Source organism: Melopsittacus undulatus, chromosome 2, assembly GCF_012275295.1.
Source record: "Melopsittacus undulatus isolate bMelUnd1 chromosome 2, bMelUnd1.mat.Z, whole genome shotgun sequence".
Taxonomy (NCBI): Eukaryota; Metazoa; Chordata; class Aves; order Psittaciformes; family Psittaculidae; genus Melopsittacus; species Melopsittacus undulatus.
The window spans coordinates 83,083,947-83,103,372 of record NC_047528.1 but is presented as its reverse complement, the minus strand read 5'-3'; the positions used below and the strand labels follow the sequence as shown (position 1 = coordinate 83,103,372).

Sequence of the window (19,426 nt, the reverse complement as noted above, 5' to 3'; positions counted from 1 at the left end):
AAGGATTTTATATTGCATTTAAGTATGGCCATATTAGCTAGAAGAGCCTGATTGCTAGAAAACTCATTTTTTCTTTTTTTTTTTTCCACCTATTTTTATAGTATTAATGCAAAATGACTGCACGTGCTTCTGAAAAAAAGAAAAAAAGAAATAAAACTAATAAAGTACCAAAAGTTCACTTCATGGGTCTTGTCACTGCTATTATCATGGTGAATTTGTAGTAGCACTGGGTACCAATTCAGCCTCAAGGTTTGTGTGATGGGTAAATTGGGTTTAAAGTCTTCAGTCCATTTACTTTCAGTCCTTGTTAGATTATTATGACCATACCTACTACTTTTGGTAGTGCTAGCCTTTGTCTGACTGCTAAAGTCTTTTAAGAGAAATATAACATCAGCATATTTTGAGAGAATCTCTATACTTCTGAAATAAAATTAGTAGAATTAATTTTACAGTAAAAAATATGTCATCAGGTCATATGATCACCATTCCTACTCTTGTGGGCTTTAATTTTTCCTTTATATTTTCTTCTCAGGAAAACCACATAGAATATCTCTTTAAAACTTAATAATATATTTGATTCACAATGAAATAGGATTTATGGATTTCCAGCTATTATTCCTATGTTTTCCCCTTCCCTGCACTTTTGGGCTAAGTGACCTTTTCCAATATAATACATTGAGATGTAAATTTCTGAACACTTTCTGAACAAAATGATAAAATCAGTTTTCAAATTATGATGTTTTCCCTTTCTCTTTTCCTGGAAGCAAACAATTTTTCCTTGTAATTAACATCTTGTATTTGTGAAGGCTTCCAACGAATAATACCTTAGAATGGTAGTTAAAAACAATTCATTCTCTTTTCTGTTCTAGTTTTCATTTGTCATCAATTTCAAAACACAGTCTAGTATGTATTTTAAAGCAGTTTGTTTTTTTTTTTTTTTTGAGGGAGTAGTCAGGAAAATTGCTGTCTTCATTATTTTTCCTATAGCAGCCTAATTAATTTCCGGATTTTATCCTTGGTTGGTCAACAGTCCTATATTCTGCAACACTAAAAAATTTGCAGGCAGGCAAATATTATTTTTTACTCTGGATAAGCCTCAAATGTTAATTATTGCTTATTATAATTTTGTCCAGCATCTGAATTGATATGTTGCTAAGACAAAATCTTCCCCCCAGTATTTTATAATCTTTTTAGAGTAGCATTGGATCTGTGAAGCCTAAATAAAAACTACTTAATGTTTTACATTGCCAAGTTTAACTCTGATCTATTTAACCATGCACCCCTATTGTCATGGAATGTACATTGTGTTTAGTCTTTCATCCTCAAACTCCATGACTGAATTTGATGAACCAGTTTTAGAGGTTTTAATTTAAGAGCACAGGAGCAGAACAGAAGTAGCAGTATAAAGTACCTATAACTTGGGATATGGGGATCAATACAGGCTATACTACTTTACTGTATTTTGTGCAGTATTTCTGTATTAAACAGGTAGATGTGTGTATTTTTACCATTTTACATTTACATTTGTGACATTTAAGAAAATGAACAATAGATGGATTTTATATTTTGCTTTACAAGTGGCATTTAGAAAGTTCATGATTAAAGGTATGCTTTGTTTAGATTGTATCATGTAATGTGGGCCCTAGGTTGCAGGTGAGAAATCTTAAATCGGCTGTAAAATTTCCAGCAGGAAATGGAGGATGGAGAAGCCTCTTTTATAACTTGTAAAATGCAAGTCATTGTAATTGGCCCTGATCACATGATTAGCTTTTTCATGACTAATAATCACTTCTTCAAATTGGTTAGAAGTGCTTTGAAAATGGTTTAGTCAGAGACTGTACATGTGGTATAGCAGCAGATGGTGCTGCTAGTGTTGCAGGGAAGAAGCAAGTGTTTGATTGGGTTTAAGAACACCAGAATTCAAGTTGAGAAGGAGCTATCTCAGAAATGCTCATGAATCCATACATGTGTGCACCACTATGAGCATGGTCTTGGAGCAGAATAGACTCCATGCTGTGTAGTCCTTATGAAGAACATGTTTTGATTGCTGTTCCTACCTTGTAACTTCTAAATTGTGTGGTTGATGTATTCTGACACAGTGCAACACTAGATCTCAGTGCTACGCAATGCAGACTGATTGTCCTTTGATCTCATTTAGTACAATAATAAATGCACATAACTTAGAAATCAATTCTCTGTAAATCGGGGTGGGGAGGGAGGGAGAGAGAATCATATTTTATAGATGTACACTGACATTTGTTGCAAATTATCTCAAAGAACTAATAAATTATGCAAACACTTCTATCGTGCCACTGTCATGCAGGCATACATATTGGAGATGGCATCCTGCCAGCATATATCATGAATTGATAATGGAGGGAAAACGTTGCTTTAGCATATTCTCTCAGGATGAGACTCGTAAGCGCTTTATAGTCTGTGAAGAGCAATATCTTCTCATTTATTATGGTGTCATTTGAAAATAATTAGAATAATACAGGATGCATCTTCTTTGAAAGGTTATGGTACCTTACACAGATGTGAACTTCCGATTACTGGGAATCAGAGTCTTTCCAGATGCAAAGACTGTCTCATTTTGTCCTCCCTGCCTGCCTTTATCTAAAGGCACCAACTCCATCCCTTGTGGCAGTGAAAATAATTGGTATGAAAGCAAATATTATGTGAATAAATAAACAAATTTCTAGCTCTGTGTTTGCATAAAGATACTAATGATGATAATGCTAGGTAGAACAATGTAAGTCATCCAGGCAGAGTTCCTAGGCTGAATAAGTGAGCTACCATTATTAAAACATGAACATAATTAAGCACCTTTCTGAATTACAGCTATTGTGCCCACCAAGCAGGTAGTGCAGCTCTTGATTGTGAACATAAAAATGAGCTCAGCTTTAACTATCATAATGCTGATGCTGGAATGCATATTAATAAATATAATAGATTTCTAAGACAAAAAAATAATTGAGAAGACACATGTAACACTCCATTGCATATGGGTACTAGGCAGTGCTAGTTTGTGGTTTCTTTCCTAAAACTGTTTCACAATACTTTAACCCCTAGTTACAAATAGGAGTCAAAAGATTTTATTCATACTTGGAACTTAAAATGTAAACTTCTGCCATTATAGAGTGACTAAAAGTGTGTGCTGACTGTGTAAACAAGGACCACTGAGAGTAACTTCTAAATGTGGCCGTACTAAATTTACTCTTTAAATAGCTGGGGGAGAAATAGTTTACTATTAGTAAACATACATGTATTTTTCATTACGTTTGTAGTGCTAAAGTGAAATATTTATGATTATTTTTTGTAATATCAACACAGATAAAATTATGCTATCATCCATTTAATATTTCATTCAGGTCCCTGCATAGATTAGAACATTGCTGATGTTCAGAGAGCCAGCATGCTACTGTTCCGTTTTACATTCTCCAAACAAATAAGTATGTACATGGGCTTACTGTCAAGAACTGTGTTCACCTAGGTTGAATACCCAAAGCAAGTAATATGCATTAGCACACCATCAGAAAGAAAACAAACTCCCAAATTAGGTAACCATTAAAATGTATATCAATATAAATGAAGCATAGGGAAATTTAAATTCACTCTTAAAATGCCTGTATTGTGTTGTAGTATTTAATGTTAGCCAACAATATTGCAAGTAGCTGGGTGTGTATGGTAATGTGTTCTTAGGCTGTGCAAGCTAGAACAATAAAACACTTTTGGATTACACTTAGCAAACAGGAAGATACATGCTTCGTGAGTGCTGTAGCACACAAGGATACTACTGTGTCATATAAGAAGAGTCTTTGCTAGCAAGAGTTTCAGATTTACTACTAAAATTATCTGAACCAGGAATTAAATATATATGTCCATTACCTGCACTAGTTTTGTAATGGATAGTAAACCTGTACTGGTAACAATAGATAAGAAAACAGCTGTTCTCAGCCTCTGGGCTTCTGCCAAGAAATGAAATGATTATTCTCCTAGCATAGCTGTAAAAGTACCATGTATTTTGTCAACTCAAATTTATGCAAGTCTAGAATCATCCAGAAAACCAAAAGTGTGTTATAGACAGCTTCAAAGCAATCTCTTGAAGGAACACTAAATCCAATTATGCAGAACGTCATGAAATTGTTTGTTATTCCTATAGCACTTAGTTCTCATGAAAGCAAAGTATTTCTTACTTTTCCAATGTATCAAGAACACTACCTTACGTAAGATTCTGTGATAGTAAATTAGCACTGCAAAGCTCTCGCCCAGATTAATCAGAAGCAATAGAAGAAATACACCTTCAAAAAAATATGCATCAATGTATTCTTTCATTTAGGTACTGAATGAAAACAAACCTTAAAGTGGAAGAACTGTAGCTCAGTGCTATTTCCATTGGGAATATTAATGATTGTTTAGGAGAGAAATATGTAAAGTCAGTTTTTAGTTAATACTGAAGGGTATTTTACTTTCAAAAATTATAACTTGGTGTAATTCTATTCAAATTAGTCCTCAGATAATACCAGTTCCCAAGGCTAAGAAACCTTATAATTGTCACTGAGTAGGAATTTTAAAGCTATTTGATGGAACACATATTAACACGCAGGTTAGTATTACTGAATAAAAACATACAAAGTAATTACCAAGGAATTGATAGCGTAAAAATTCTAACCTATGTCTAATCCTTTGCTTCAACTTCCTACCGCCTGGACTGTGATTTGTTGACTTTGTTAAAGTATCTGCATCTTGGGAGTGGCGTTTTTTTAAGTATCTATTTTGAATAAGAGAGGGAAAGAAAATACTCAAAGCCAAATAGCAACTAATTATTAGTTGTCTTGGTAACAATTTAGCTCCTTTGTGAACAGCAGGGGTCACTAAAAAGAAGGGTTACACTGGGTAAAGCCAACAGGCTGCTGTTTTCCCCCAGTAGATCGCTTTTCACATATTATCTTTTTTAATCACTATATTAAAAAAGAAAAATTTTGGTCCTACTGGGCTTGACAGATAACAAATTCTTAACAAAAACAATTATCTTTCCAATTATGGCCTAAACACTGTTATCTCTTCCTCTAATAAAACTTATAAGAAAAAAATTATAATTTACAACTGTTTTGCCAGCAATGAGTGTTATAGGAACCATTGTTGCAAAATGTTTTCATTATATTGTAAACTGATGTTGATTTATAACATTATGATAGCCAAGAACGGGTAATGTCATTTTCTCTCAATTTCTTGTGATCACACTGTCATTTTCCCCATTATTTGCTGTTACTGGAAGTCACTAACACACAATTAGTAATGTGGAGAAATGAAAATAAAATTGTTCTCTATTTAGAACAAGTCAACTTGATAAAAAATAAAACACTTGGATTGTCTCTCGGTGTAACTTCAGTCAATGTAAAATGTAAACAAGCACATAATTCTGTTCCTAGAAGGATGCAAAGCAGTGACCATACAATGAAAGAAACTGAAGAAAGCCCAGTCATGTTAGCAGGAGCAACCCTGCAAAAGAATGTGACAGACAGACTGTGCATTCTGCTTCTTATCTGTCCTGTATACTTAGTAGTCAAGGAGGGTATATATATATATATATATATATATATATATATATATATATATATATATATAATCTCTGCTGCTGAATGAGTGCAGTTTCTCTCAGATTAGGGCAGAAATTTCAGAACAGCAGGTTAACCCATCCTGCCTTCATGGGCAACTGAGCAAACAGACCTGTGTCAGTGCAGCCAAGTGTAAAACAGTAATTCTAGAGATTAACATTGTCTTTCCTGTTTGCTTTGAACTTGACCTCCATGCTTCTGTTCTAGGTATGTTTGTATGTATAACTATATGTTTGCAGTTATTTATTTATTTGTTTGTTTGTTGTTAACAGCTTCTGTCCAAGGCCCCTGGGAGAGGGCAATCTCACCAAACAAAGTGCCGTATTATATCAAGTGAGTATAAATAGTAATTCATTCCAGCTATTTACATTTGTCATTTAAGAAGATAGTTAGTAATTTTCTTAGATTTTTGTGAACTGCTCCTATGTTGTCTAAATAGAAAAACAAAAAGGAGTGAAGGGTGTAATACAATTCAAATAAGTGTGCTAGTTATTTAAAAGCTCAGTTGGATGCACAGATTTGTAAGTTGTTTCAGTTTTTACTACTGTTAAGTGACCAAACTAAGAAAAGCTTTGGGATCTCTGGCTTGAAGAATGACAAGGGACAAATTAGTCCCTATGGACTGTTCTTTCAGAGTTCAGTTCCCAAATTAATCTAGTTTGCTTTAAGAGATGTGTATGCATAACAAATGAGAAGAAAATTAAAAAAAATAATAATAATAATTTTGAAACACCTGCTTTTAATGCCCTAAAATGAATAACTACACAGCAGATAAGAAGTTTTAGCACATTTCCTTTCTCTTTTTACTTCTTTATTATCAGTAATATGTGCCTTGAACTAATTGTATGTAACTCCTCAAGCAAATGTGATGTGACTAAGACCTGTGACTAAGGTTGTAGTACAAGTAAGTGAAACACAGGTGTTGTTTAATACACACATTCACACAGTTTCTTGTTATATTCCCAAAACATTGGCAAATTTGACTAGTGTCATTGAAGCCACCTGACTGCAGATGGCTCTTTCAATGGCACTTCAGTTACAACTTTCACAACAAGGTGAACTACTACCGTACCTTCAGAACAAGCATTTTAGTTGCACATGAAGAAGACTGAAGTCTGTAGTGCATTCAGAGGTACAATTATACCTGGCTAAGTTGGCTTAATTTTACATTGAATTTGTAATTTTTCTGATGTCTGTATTTGGCTGTGAGTAATGAACAGTCACAAGGAAGACAGAAAGCTCTATAAAGGAGTGATAAGCAACAATAGACAAATGCTGGAAAGCAAGTTGATACCCTGGCATGTAAGGATCATTTATGGCACAACTGTGAAGGAAAAGATCTTCCTTTTCTCTTTGCTCTGGTATGACTTGCCATTACAGGGAGAGATGCCTTGGCAGTTCTTAATGTAGGCACAAGATGCATTTCATGCTGTGCTTTCCAACTCACTCTATGTTACTCACACCCAGTAGCTATTGGTAACTGTTGACCCTGTGCTAAAATTGCCAGTGATGCTCTTGCTTATTCCTTACTAGTTTTTAGTCCTCTGTTCCAGGCCATTTACACATTCAAGGGAATAATTTTTTTTTCATTCTATTCAGCTTGGAAAGTGTATTAATAGCCATAATGAGTTGTAGCATTATGTCATGGATCCTGACAACTCTACCAATTTATTGAGAATTAATGATTTAGATTGCTTTAAGAATCACCATCAAAAGTATTATTAGTAAAGGTGGGTTTAATATGATTTTGTAGAAGTGTGACTAAGCAAAGTTTGATGGCAAGGTTCACTCCATTATTTACTACCTGTAAGAAGCACATGGAGGAAATTGAGCTTGGATTGAGCTAGAATGATTTACGCAGAGACTGGAGACACAAAAGGGTTAGGAAGACCCTCCCGTTAAGTCACAAGGTTCAGAATGGACCCCCTTGCTTTCTAAACTCTTTCTCCAAGAGGAGTCTAGGTGTGGCTGGATCCAGACTTAGTCCTAGACTTGGTTGACAGATTATGTTTAAAGGATTATATATGCAAAGTTTGTAATAATTGAGTAGTTACATGGAATACTAATGTTTCAGTAGTATTAATTCAGTATGCTATTAGTCACTTACCAAGCAGCTGTCGCATGTAAGGGGTCTCTCTGCCTTGGGCAAGGAAGGATCTTGTACTCTCAGGTAAAGAATCTTAAACCTTAAGAGGTGCCCCTGCCCAATGGGAGAGTCACCATGCAATCCAGCTGCGGTTCAGGCAGAGCTCAAACTGGGCTCATCTAAATATCTGCTGTTGGTAAAAGGTATCTCTACCTCAAAGAGCAACATTGAGAGGTGTTCCAGCTCAGTGGAGGTCACCACCATGCAGCCCCACTGCTCAGCTGGGATAGCTCAAAGGCAGCTCATGTAGGCTTTCATGGTTATTGACCCTAATGGTTGGCTCTTAGTCAAACTGCATACAAAGGGAAAGGTATGCAGGACAGTCCTTATACCCACAACTTGCTTTGTTCCTTGAAAAATGAGCCTTGTAAAAGCCAGCTGCTATTAATGCAGTGATCACATGATTGGTGTTCCAAGCTCATGTGCACCTATGTTCACCGTGTCACTCTGCTCCTTTGTGGGTTTCCTACAGGAATTCTTGGCCCATCTACACCTCAGACCTTTAATTTCTTTGAAGACTGTACCAAAGTAGTGCTAGTTTGTTTAAAATGTCAAGTGCATTCAACGCACATTACTAGTTTAATTCAAGCTTAAACTCAGCCACATCTTTTACAGAAAAACTTGCTTTCCTTGAGATGTAAAACAAAATGGTGAAGTTTTAATGAGCCCTAGTAAACTGTTGCATCTATTCGCTTCTCCAGCTGCCCTCAGGCATTTTCTTTTCATTAATTCTGATCACTCATATTTCATATTTGCACACAAGTAGATTGTTTTCTGTACCATTCTGGCTTTTAAGCTTAGCATATTATTTCTTTAACCTGTGACCTATTACTTTCGTATTAGTTGTTAATTTTCTAAAAGAGCTTCCATGAAGACTAAGCAGCTACAGATAGCATTCTCTTCATGTTTACATAATTTTCTTTCTGTCATTGATGTAGAATATTGGAGCTAGACCCCTTCATTAACCAGATTTGCTACACATTTTATTGGTTTTCATTTTATCTGATTTTCCTTTAACTGCTTTATCTCATTTTCACATTCTGAGTGACATAGCAGTTGATAAATCCATAAATCAGGCTTTACTTAGTGCTAAATCTTCAGCAGCAGTGTTTGCTTACTGCTAGGTATCTTCAAGCCTTGTTATTTTCCTGGTAAATAGTTCATTTTTATACAGTTGATTTATCTGTAGCACCTACTTACCTCTAAACTATCCCTTCAATAATTCCTTCTTGAGATTATTCATAACAGCTTGTTTGGGGTTGTTTTTTTTTTTCAAATTGTAGTCCTGTAGGCATCATTGCCATGGAAAATATAATTGACAGTGTACAACCTGTTTCAGTATTCCCAGGCTCTGCCATTTTGTAGTTTCTTGGCCTTCTTTCATTAGACTGCATGAAAATTGCAGCCTAATGGCCATGCACCAGCTGCTGCATTCTGATGGATCTCCTTCCAGCCTTTATGTGCTCCCCTCATTATGGAGATGGTAAGATAGGCCAACAGTTCAGCACCACCTCTCTCTTCCCCAGCAAGCTGAGAAATCACATTTTTGTGTTCCAGGACAGCAGAAGTATCATGGCTTCCCAAGTACCAAGTGGACACTGCTTCCTGGGTACCAAGCACATGCCCAGCACACAAAGTGTTACTGAGTTAAAAAACTCCATTTTGCCTCTGGATTAAAACTTTTAAAATTGCTCAAAACCACATTTTATGCAACCCTTTTCTTTTTGATCTTTTTTATCCCTTGATATATTCCTTGTGTCTAGTACAGGATTTAAAGGTTTTAATAAATCTAATAGATTAAAAAAAAAAAGGACAGGAATATATATAAAAAAATAGTTTTCAGTTTAATTAGTCCTATTCTTTGAATACCTTGATCCTACTCTTACTGTAGTTCAACCCAGAAAATGGGTAGGTAGAAGCAGGCACAGGCATGTCTGTACTTATTAATAATGCTTTAGGTATTCATTAAAATTTCTAAATTTTTTGGAAGACAAAACAGGCAATTACTGTACCTCAGAAATCTGAAAAGCAAATGGAAAAAAATGCATAGTACAGACTACTGAATGTGCATCAAAAGATTTAAAAAGTCTCAAATTCCAAAAAGGACAGATAATGAAGGTAGGAGTCTGCAGATTTTAACATCATAATTCAGGTTGGATCACATTTAGTAGAGCTCACCCTATGATGAAAGGGATCTCACATGTGCATGCATACACTTGCACATTCTTATCTTTCAATGAAGCAGATAGAGGGGCTGCTCCAAAGCAGTGATAGATAGCAACATCATATGTCTAATTTGGATTTTGCAACACCTAAGGAAGCATTTAGTCATGTTACACAACCCAATTCCTCTTCAGTGGCCATCCTCCTGAGGCACAAGGGAATATTAAGCAGCTATAGTCTGAGTCATATTGGCATCTCTCTTGTGTATGGCTTATCCCACACTCAGTAGCCATGTCCATTACACAGTGCTAGGAGATCTCTGTTGTCTTGGAGTAAAGTGGAGATGGATTAAAGTCTGCAACATACTTCGTCTCTAAAAGAAATTATTCAGTAGTCCTGCCATTACGTGTTGAAATTTAGTAGGTGTGACTCCTGTATTTGTACTAATCTTTGACATTATTCTTCTTCTTTCTAACTGACTTGCCAGTTAATAGTGTCTGTCTTCTTACCCTCTTGCTGTGCCTATTCTTTTGAAGGATTTAAAATGCTTCTGCAAAAATAAAGTAGTCTTTCATCTCAGCACTTCCCACAAAGGAAGCCTTCCAAGTTATTTCCCAGCCAAGCTTATTTTCTTATACAGATTATAGCAGTTCACTGAACTTTGTCCTGCTGAGGACAAAGCCAGATTCTCAGGAGCATGGATTTGACTCCTTGAGAAGATCTGCATGAGCCTATCTATACAAATTGGCTATGCAGTGAGCTAACTCCAAGGACTGTGCATCTCCACTTGCTTGCTCTCTTCCACATTGTAGTTTCCTATGAGAATATTTGACTTGCATTAAATGTATCAGCTTGTGACATACACTTTTGTGAGTTTTAGATTCTGCAGTCTTTCCATACCACTCTAAAGATCTAAGAAGGCCAGTTTCTATAAACATACTTCTTTGTTGTCTTAACTTTTAATCTCCCTTTTAATTGCTGATAACCATGCAGAATTTCAACACAGAAAAAAGCTAAGAGCCCTGAGTTGTCATTGTAAAAGCAAACAGGTTAAGCCATGATTCTTTCACTTTTGTTCAAGAGAGACAGGATAAATTAAACTATCTGAATTAAATTTTAAGGTAAAATAAAGCAAAGTGTTGCTGTTCTGTTAAAACCACTTGGGTTCATTGTTTTTTCTGCAAGACACAAAAGTGAGTAGGAAATATCTGTCAGATAGAGCAGAGAGGGGCATGGAGGGAGGGGCATGGAGGACCATAAATAAGTGATACATAGTGGCTGAATCTGAGAGCAACCTCTGAAAACCATAGGTATGGCAGGCAGTTAACCTATCAAGTACCAGAAAGGTATCACTGTTCTGTCTTCTTAAGTGCGCAGCCATTACGATCTTTTCCTGTCATTCGGTTCTGAACTGTCCATATGAAAATTGAAACTATTGTGAAGGAAAGAAAAAGTATAATACATTTGAGACTGCCTTTATTATCATGCTGTCTAGCATAAAAACCTAACTGAAATATCTGAAATTTCTTAGAGGTTTGTCGAAGTGGAGAGTTTTTCTTTATCAGCTGTAGGGCCATGAAGCCTCGGTTCCAAAACTTGTCACAAAAAATTTAAACTCAGAGTGTAAATAAATGAGAAATCCTGAGCTTTTAACTACCTTTAAAATGAAAGTGGAGGTTATAAACAGATGTGTTCCTGATGACTGAAAAGGAGCATTTGGGGAAGGTACCGTAGGTCTGCATTTCATTACCATCTGTCAGCAGGGAGTTACTGCCCTCACATGTGAAGTAACTGAAGTAGATTTAATTTGTTTTGAAATGAATTATAAGTACTCAGCAGCAGTTTTATCATATCCTTGAGGGTGTAGGATCTGGGGACAGAGCTAAACCAGTCATTAAGGGCAATAACTGACAGAAACCACGTGCTTTCCCACCATAACAGGGTGTAACACAGTGCCTGCTCTGGGGGACAGAGAGCAGCTTCCTCAGGAGCTTACACAGTGCTTACAGAACTTGGTCCTCATGACGTGACAATGCTTATACGCAAGTGAACAGTAAATTTCTTAAGCTTTGGTGTCAGATTCATTCAATACAAATTTTCATGAAGACTGTATAATGTTAAGCATTATGCAGAGGTTAAATAGTGCAAGGATAATTTTCATTTCATGTTAAATCTTAAAATGTGTTATGCAGAGAATGAGTTGGGTAAGAGAATTTTACATGGGATTTGGCTCTACTGTTTTCCCAATTAAAAGGAACATATCACCATTTAAAATCAATTAAATCCAGCTACTCACTGTTTCCAGCTTTCAGGCTTAAATATTTTTGTATGCAGTAACGTGAAAAGAAAACTTTTGATACTGTACAAGGAGTTCATATCTTTATAGAGTAATAGACTATAATTACATAACCTTATTTACTTTTATTGTAGCTGAACTTGTTATATTTATTGTAAGCTGATGTGATTTTTTGCTTGAATTTCACTTTGTACTTCATTTCTATTGCTCAGTTTTACTTCAATTGTTAAATGTTGCCTGACTACATTTAACAACTGCAGTAAATAAAAAATTAGCATAGCCAGTACAGTTTTTACAAATTTGAATGATATCTATACAATATAGTTCTATTTTATAGAGTATATGCCAGATCTTCCGTAACAAAGTAGATTTTACAGCTGCTCCTGATATCTAAAATATATTGCCATATTCATCAAGCCAATTTTTTTATGCATTGTGTGCTTAATGAGCAGGATTCAAAAATAGGAATTATGTTTGATTTGCACTGGAATGCTTTGAACTTGAAAAGATTAGACACATTAAGGGAAAAAAACAGAAATATTTGCCTGTCAGACTTTTTCTTTTTTTAAAGATCAATTACATACTTAATTTAGATGACAAAGAGGAGACAGCTTCTGACAACTGTCCAATGAAATCTTCAAGGAAATGGGGAACAATATCTCAGATTTTTTTACATATTCTTGTTATACCAAGAAGTCTCATAATTCCTTTGTTTCCTCCAAAGACTGACAGCTTCTCCAAAGCAGCACTTGCCACATCCATTGTCTTCCTTGTCCTTGGTTCAATGTCCCTTCTGATGCAGCTAGCACCACAAATAGGCAGACAAATTATTTCCCTATTCCACGTGAGAAAAAATTTCATCCATATAATAAGAGAGGCAGCACTAAATCGATCCCTCTTCACCTACTGTGCCTCGTCTTCTTCATAGTCTTATCAGTCTGATACAAGGCAGGACTATAATTTATATTTTTGTGTTAAGAAATGTTTCAATACCAATGAAAACAGTAGTGGATATGGGCACTTATAATTTACATTTCCAGCTGTATTCACCACAGATGCACAGACTTTTGTAGGCTGTGTAATGCTCTCATATTGGCATCCAGGGTGATGCAATAATCAAGAGAAGACTGAGAAGGAAATAATTGGCCATATCAGCTGAGCTGCTTCTGGTCCTCTAAGGTGCTCATCTGTCAGGGCAAGGTCAGGTTTTTTCCCAGATTGATATTTTTTTCTGAAATAAACTCACTGAAGCTGCTGAATCTCTCTTGCATTCGTTCTTTCTCTGACCTTCTGAGATGCCACTTCTACAGACTGAAACAAGATCCTATTTTTCAGAATTTTCTCCACCTGTCTTGACACATTTTTTGTTCTGAGACATTTGTTTAGTCTTCTTGTATTGAATCATAACTGCTGATTATTTGACCCATTTTTCTCCTTATTGAATTCCTCTCAATAACTTCCTTTTTCCTTGTCAGATACTAGCTGAAATCAGTTCTGTATTGCACATCAGTTCTGCAATATCCTTACCTTTAGACCTTCAATCCTGAAAACTGATTTTGCATATATCTGTGCTTAAGGGTTATAGATTCAGAGGGAGATGTAAAATGAAATAACTGAGAACTGCATAAATATGCGTAAAGTTGCATTTAGACCCAAGTAAAGATTTTAAGCAATAGGTTAGGAATTATCAAATAATCTGTATTCATTTTGCTTACTTCCTATTTTTTAATTTCGAAGTTGAACTCTATGAGTTAAATTACAATTTCCAATATGATCTATAGGCTTGGCACCTTCTTGTATGCTACATACTTGCTTTGAGTTTCAAGTATTCATCAGATAATTTTTTACGTTAGGAAAGATAGCTAGATGGCTAGAAAAGCCATTAAAAAAAAAAGTATCGTTATCTCTGAGAAAATTGTTTTTCTTACAAGTAGTTTTGATGAGGCAAGAGTTCATGTTTTTTCTATAGCAGTTAAGCTTGGAAACGAGGTCATTGTACAACACAACAGATATTCAAGTAGCACTTTTTATATAACCAGCCTAGTACACTCATGGAATAGCATCTATAGCCTACTGAGTAGAGTAGTGAGTAGAGGTCAGACTTTGTTACGTAGCACTCTGTGTCTCAGACCTCCCTCCTCTTTTCCAGCAGGGCCAGAATTTGTTTGTATAAATGCTGTATGTGTTATGCTGGGGACCTGAGAGGAACACAAGCTCACTTAATGCAGCAGTAAAAAATGCAACCAAGAATGAAGGTTGCTGTAAATATGTCTGAAGTTGTTTTACGTTACATAATTGATACTTTATAATGTGAACTTGCACACTACCATGTTAATGAAACTGTATGGTAAATTAATGTGGGGGGGGAGGTAACATATTTGAATTTTCATGCAGCAGGTAAAGGTTGTAGAAAAAAATCTAAATATCTAATCATATGAGACTTTAGTCTCATTCAGGTATTTTGTATTTCTCTAGACACCTCCTAGGACGCCTTCTGGTATTTTAATGTTTAAGTAGGAAAAAAGGCTTTAGATAACTGGCCCAGGCTGTCTTTTGAATTTTAGTGTGTAGCTGTCTCCTGTTTTTCCTTTTCAGGATGCTCTTTCTGTTCATTACTGCTGAGCTAATATAGGAGTAGAAGGGCAAAGATATATTTTTCTGTGCTTCATTTTTAACAAACTTAACTCTTTTTTTTTCTTAAACAGTGTATTATTGGTGAAAATGCAAAACTTAGTTTTGAGTGTTATGATGCCCTGCATGAAGCATAATTAGAAAAATTGCTAGAAAGAGGTTACAGGCATGGAGTTAAACTTCAAAGGGCTAGCTAAAAAACTGCTGTGTTTAACTTGGGAACAGATGACTTCATACAAACATCTCTGTATCACCAATGTGAAACACTGTGTTAAAATTTTAATCACAGCCCTAAGCATTTCTAGTGGGACATGGGTGTAATATTTTGTTCATAATTAGAAGACACCTTTGCAGCAGGAAATATCCCATACGTATCTCAAGGGTCATACAAATGTATTGGGTTTGTTCCAATATTTTAGCTGTGGTGACCTGAAAATGTGTAATAAACAAGTAGGAGGAAGACAAAAAGTAAGATATTAAATTTCAATTGAATAAAAATACTTTAATACTAAAATAAGTTTTGCTTCCAAGCCATATTTTCCAATCCACCATCTGCCATCCTGGAGGTCCTGTAGGCAAACTGATACACATTTTAACACTGCAAAGAATGTGACAAAAAGCTAAAGGATTCTATTGCATACTGAAATGCTGGAAAGCTGCACCTTTGTTAGAAAATCAGAAGCTGCATTTGTCCTCCCAGATAAGTGATTTTTATCTACTATTTAATTTTCAGTTGAACTCTTCTTAATTGCATATAGCTTTAGGGCTTCATCAGTGGCAACATTGTTGACTGACCCCACCTACACTTTTAGAAAACACAGAAAAAGCTAAAGCAATTGAAAATCCTACCAAATACTAGCAACAACAGCAGCAACAGCAGTAAGGAGATTACAGCCATAGAAAAGACTGTAAATGCACCTAAGGAAATCTGTGTATAATTTAGTTTTCGATATAACCATAGAGATAATAGCAATATAAAGTAAATTCATAGGCAAAACTTCTCTTGAAGGCTTAAAAATCTGAATTTGATAGGAATCTTAAGGTTAAAATCATATGATATATGCACATATATGCATTCCATTACAGCTGGGACTACCTCTGCCCAAACAGTTAAGGAACAATTTGAAAAGTGTTTAAACCAAAGCCCTGTAACTGAGGGGTTTTTTTAACCATGTTTGCTGCAAATTCCTGGAATCTCTAAATCATGTACTGCCTTTGATAAGTGTGATTAAACAGCTAAACTTCAAGAAGCTCTGAAGTAAACAAGTTTGCATTTAGGGTAGGTTTTCTTACATCTTGATTAGAATTTTGCATGTTATTAATTTGCATTTCATTTAGTTTTGTGTTTAAAAGCATCCCCTACTTGCATTTTATCACCAGCTCCAGTCATATTACAGTTGCCAGTTTTACTTAGAAAATTTCATTAGTATATGAGAAGTTCTAAAATTATTTTTTGGGGTGTATTTATCTGCTTTTAGCTATAGCAGCGATGTTCAATTACTTTTATTGCCGTGGTTTGTTGAATCTTGACTATAAAAATGTAGTCAGTGAATATTAAAAGTTTGCTTGCATGACATAATATTGATATTCAGTGTGTCTTTTGTAAGACAATGCTAGTTCGAGTCTGTTAAAAAATTATTCTGAAATTAAGCAGTTTAAAACATACAACTAAATTCTGTAGCAGAACTATCATTCAGAGATATTCCCTACCCCAAATCTATAGGGAGTTGGATATTTATTTTTTAAATCTAAGCTTCACAATGACAACTTCAGTAGGTATAGAGAGCTTGCATTTATACTTTAAAAATTACTGTATATTTTCTGAAAAGAAACCCCATGATTTTCATAATTGCCTTTGATGTGAAGCACAAAAGAAAAGCTGGCTCTATGTGACAGCCCTATTCAGTACTTTCAGAGATAACTGAAAAGCACATTAGACAGCTCTGAATTTTGTTGTTTCTAGATATTTTTATCTTGAATTATTCCTAAAGTTCTTCTAACTACCCACCTGAATGATCTTCAATTTCAATGGTTTTCAGTTTGGGGTTTTGTTTTGGTTTGTTTGTTTTGGGACTGTTCTGTTTTGTTTTGTTTCTGTGAATACTATTTAGAAATTAGCCAAAAAAAAAAAAATGAGAGACTATTCACCAATGACAGAGCATATGGTCTGTCCGCAACAGAGGAAAGTAAATTCATCAAACTGCTGCTGTACTAATGTGCAGCATTAAAAAGTCAAAGCAAAGGGCTTGTCACAGTGAGGAATATAAGGGTTAGAAGCATTGTTTGAAGACAAAAATTCGCATTTTAAGCATGTTCCTTTTGATATCATGACAAGTTTCTTGATCAGTTACAGATAACATATTTCAAAACAAGAAATGGGAAGAATGACACTTAGAACATCAAATAGGTGGATGTTAGAGAACAAGTCTATTTGCTTAGCTTCTTCAGTCTCTTAGACATCAGGAGTATATCAAAATGACTCAAGATGTTAGTAATCTATTTTCTTTGAAAGTTATCTATGCTTCTTTCCTTACATGAGAGCCTTTTTCTTCAGAACTGCCCTTCATAAAACAAATTTTTCCTCTGACACTGTTCAATATCCAGAACATTGCCCTCTTTTTTCCTGGAAATTGTGTCGATTTTCAGTGTATGTTTTTTTTTCCTCCCAGTCTTTTCTAGCTTCTGGACCATTTTCTCACTAAAAGAGCTCTTAACAAGGTCACTAACAATTTCCTGTTGTCCAACTCCAAGAATCTTCAGTGTTCACATTCTTCTCGGTCATTCCACCCCTTCCAACAAACCATCTTCCTGTTGCCTTTTCTTTTCTTTTCTTGGCTTGTTGTCAGGCTTTGCCTTGTCATAATTTACCACTCACTTTTTCTACATCTTCCTTTTGCCTTCTAATTAACCCTTTGCAGCGCCAGACCTCCTGCTGGCAACACTGCTTCCAGCCCATCACCCTGTTTATCCTACTTACACTGCTTTTAGCCTCCAGTCCCTGCACATATCCCAGTACCTTTTCTTTCAGAGTTTTGTTTCACTTAGTTGTACTGATGACTTTTAAACTTGCTAATTGCAGATTTCTTTCCTGTCTTCTTTATAGTGCTCCCCGTTACATGTTTATTAAGTCCCAAGCTCAAAAAGACTAAACCATGTTTTCTTTCAAATCTCAGTGTTTCTCTGTTGACAATTCCAAGATTTAACACATTTTTCTGCCTCTATTAGCTCTCCTTCCAGTCTCCTACATGCACTTTATGCCTACTTACACGTTTAGTATTGCTTATCCTTACCATATTTTATCTCCTTTTCCTGTGCCAAACAAGTTGTTTTGGTTTTTTTTCTGATTTCTGCTTAAAATTATCTTCTGAGAGATTTTTACTGAGTACTCAGTTACTCTGATTAGCAGCAATCTAATTTAGCCTCAGCTATTTCTTGCTCATTAAAGAATGCTGTGTTCACTGTATTACCAATACTCATAAAATTAATTGTAACAGCCCAGAGTATTTTGTTACATGAATGATGAAATATGTGAGAATAACTTAGGAATTGTTTAATGCATTGTTGTTCTCTCCATCGCCTAATTTCAGAGTACAATTTGGAGCAGCTTTATTCCTTGGTTGGTTACCACTGTATGAGTTTTACTCTACCTCTGCACAAAAGGCAGATACCTTTCATATTCAACCTGTTCAGGTGGATTAACAGAGAATTTTAAGGAACAGCAAAACCACATCTTACTTAACTAGGTGTCTGACCCGTCTTAAAGAAGACTGAAGTGATTGATCTACATCCCTCAGAAGTCTTCACTCCAGTAGGCTCCATTAACTTCAACTCCCTCAAATTCTTTGTCACTGTCCTGGTTTTAGCTGTAATAGTTATTTTTTTTGTCCCCTTCCTAGTAGCTGGTGCAGTGCTGTGAGAGGTAGGGAGGAGGGGTATGAGCCAGAGTCTGCATGCTGCTGAGTTACTGTCTGGGTCTACACCATGACAGTCCATCAGTGTTGGCAGGGGCTGACATTGCCAGAAATACCACTTTCTTGTCTGGGGAGCCTGGAGACTGGATCATTAAAAGCTAATCATCTTGGTAATAATGTTTATTAACAATTTTCTGGGAGACAGGTGTCTCAAATTATTTTCTCTATTTCAGATAAATTCTATATATTCTGTACATTCTAGCCTTTGTATCCTTGCAACATTAGCGAGAAAACTAACATAGTTTACACTGTCAGTTTGTTGACACACATTAGCTCCATATTTGTTAAATACTGTTTGCTTCTAGCTCCGTTCGAATTCGAACTAGTTGCTAAAGATTTTTCCTGCTGAGTGGAAGAGGGTCTCTTTTACCCATTCTTGTTCTGAGATAATACACCATTGGGCAGGGTACTTAAGAAATATGAATTAGTCGTGAGACCGCTGACTCTCCAGAGCAACAGTCTGCTTCATGGCAACCCACCACACTATGTATTCAACAGCAGCACATAAGCACACTTGTATTCTCTACCTTTTCAATATAAAGCCGTGCTTTGAACACTGCTTTGATGAGATTAGCAGGTGTTCACAGAAGAAAGTCTTTGA

At 35.6% G+C, this 19,426-nt stretch overlaps 1 protein-coding gene across 6 annotated transcripts in view; it reads left to right on the top strand.

Moving 5' to 3' along the window:
* The window catches only part of DMD (dystrophin), a 1,017,291-nt gene that overhangs the window by 896,525 nt on the left and 101,340 nt on the right, over positions 1–19,426 (top strand). For all 6 annotated transcript variants that reach the window (XM_034074486.1, XM_034074485.1, XM_034074487.1 and 3 more), the window contains one exon: positions 5,891–5,951. In XM_034074486.1, coding sequence (XP_033930377.1) covers positions 5,891–5,951 — 61 coding nt within the window. The remainder of the gene's footprint in view (positions 1–5,890; positions 5,952–19,426) is intronic.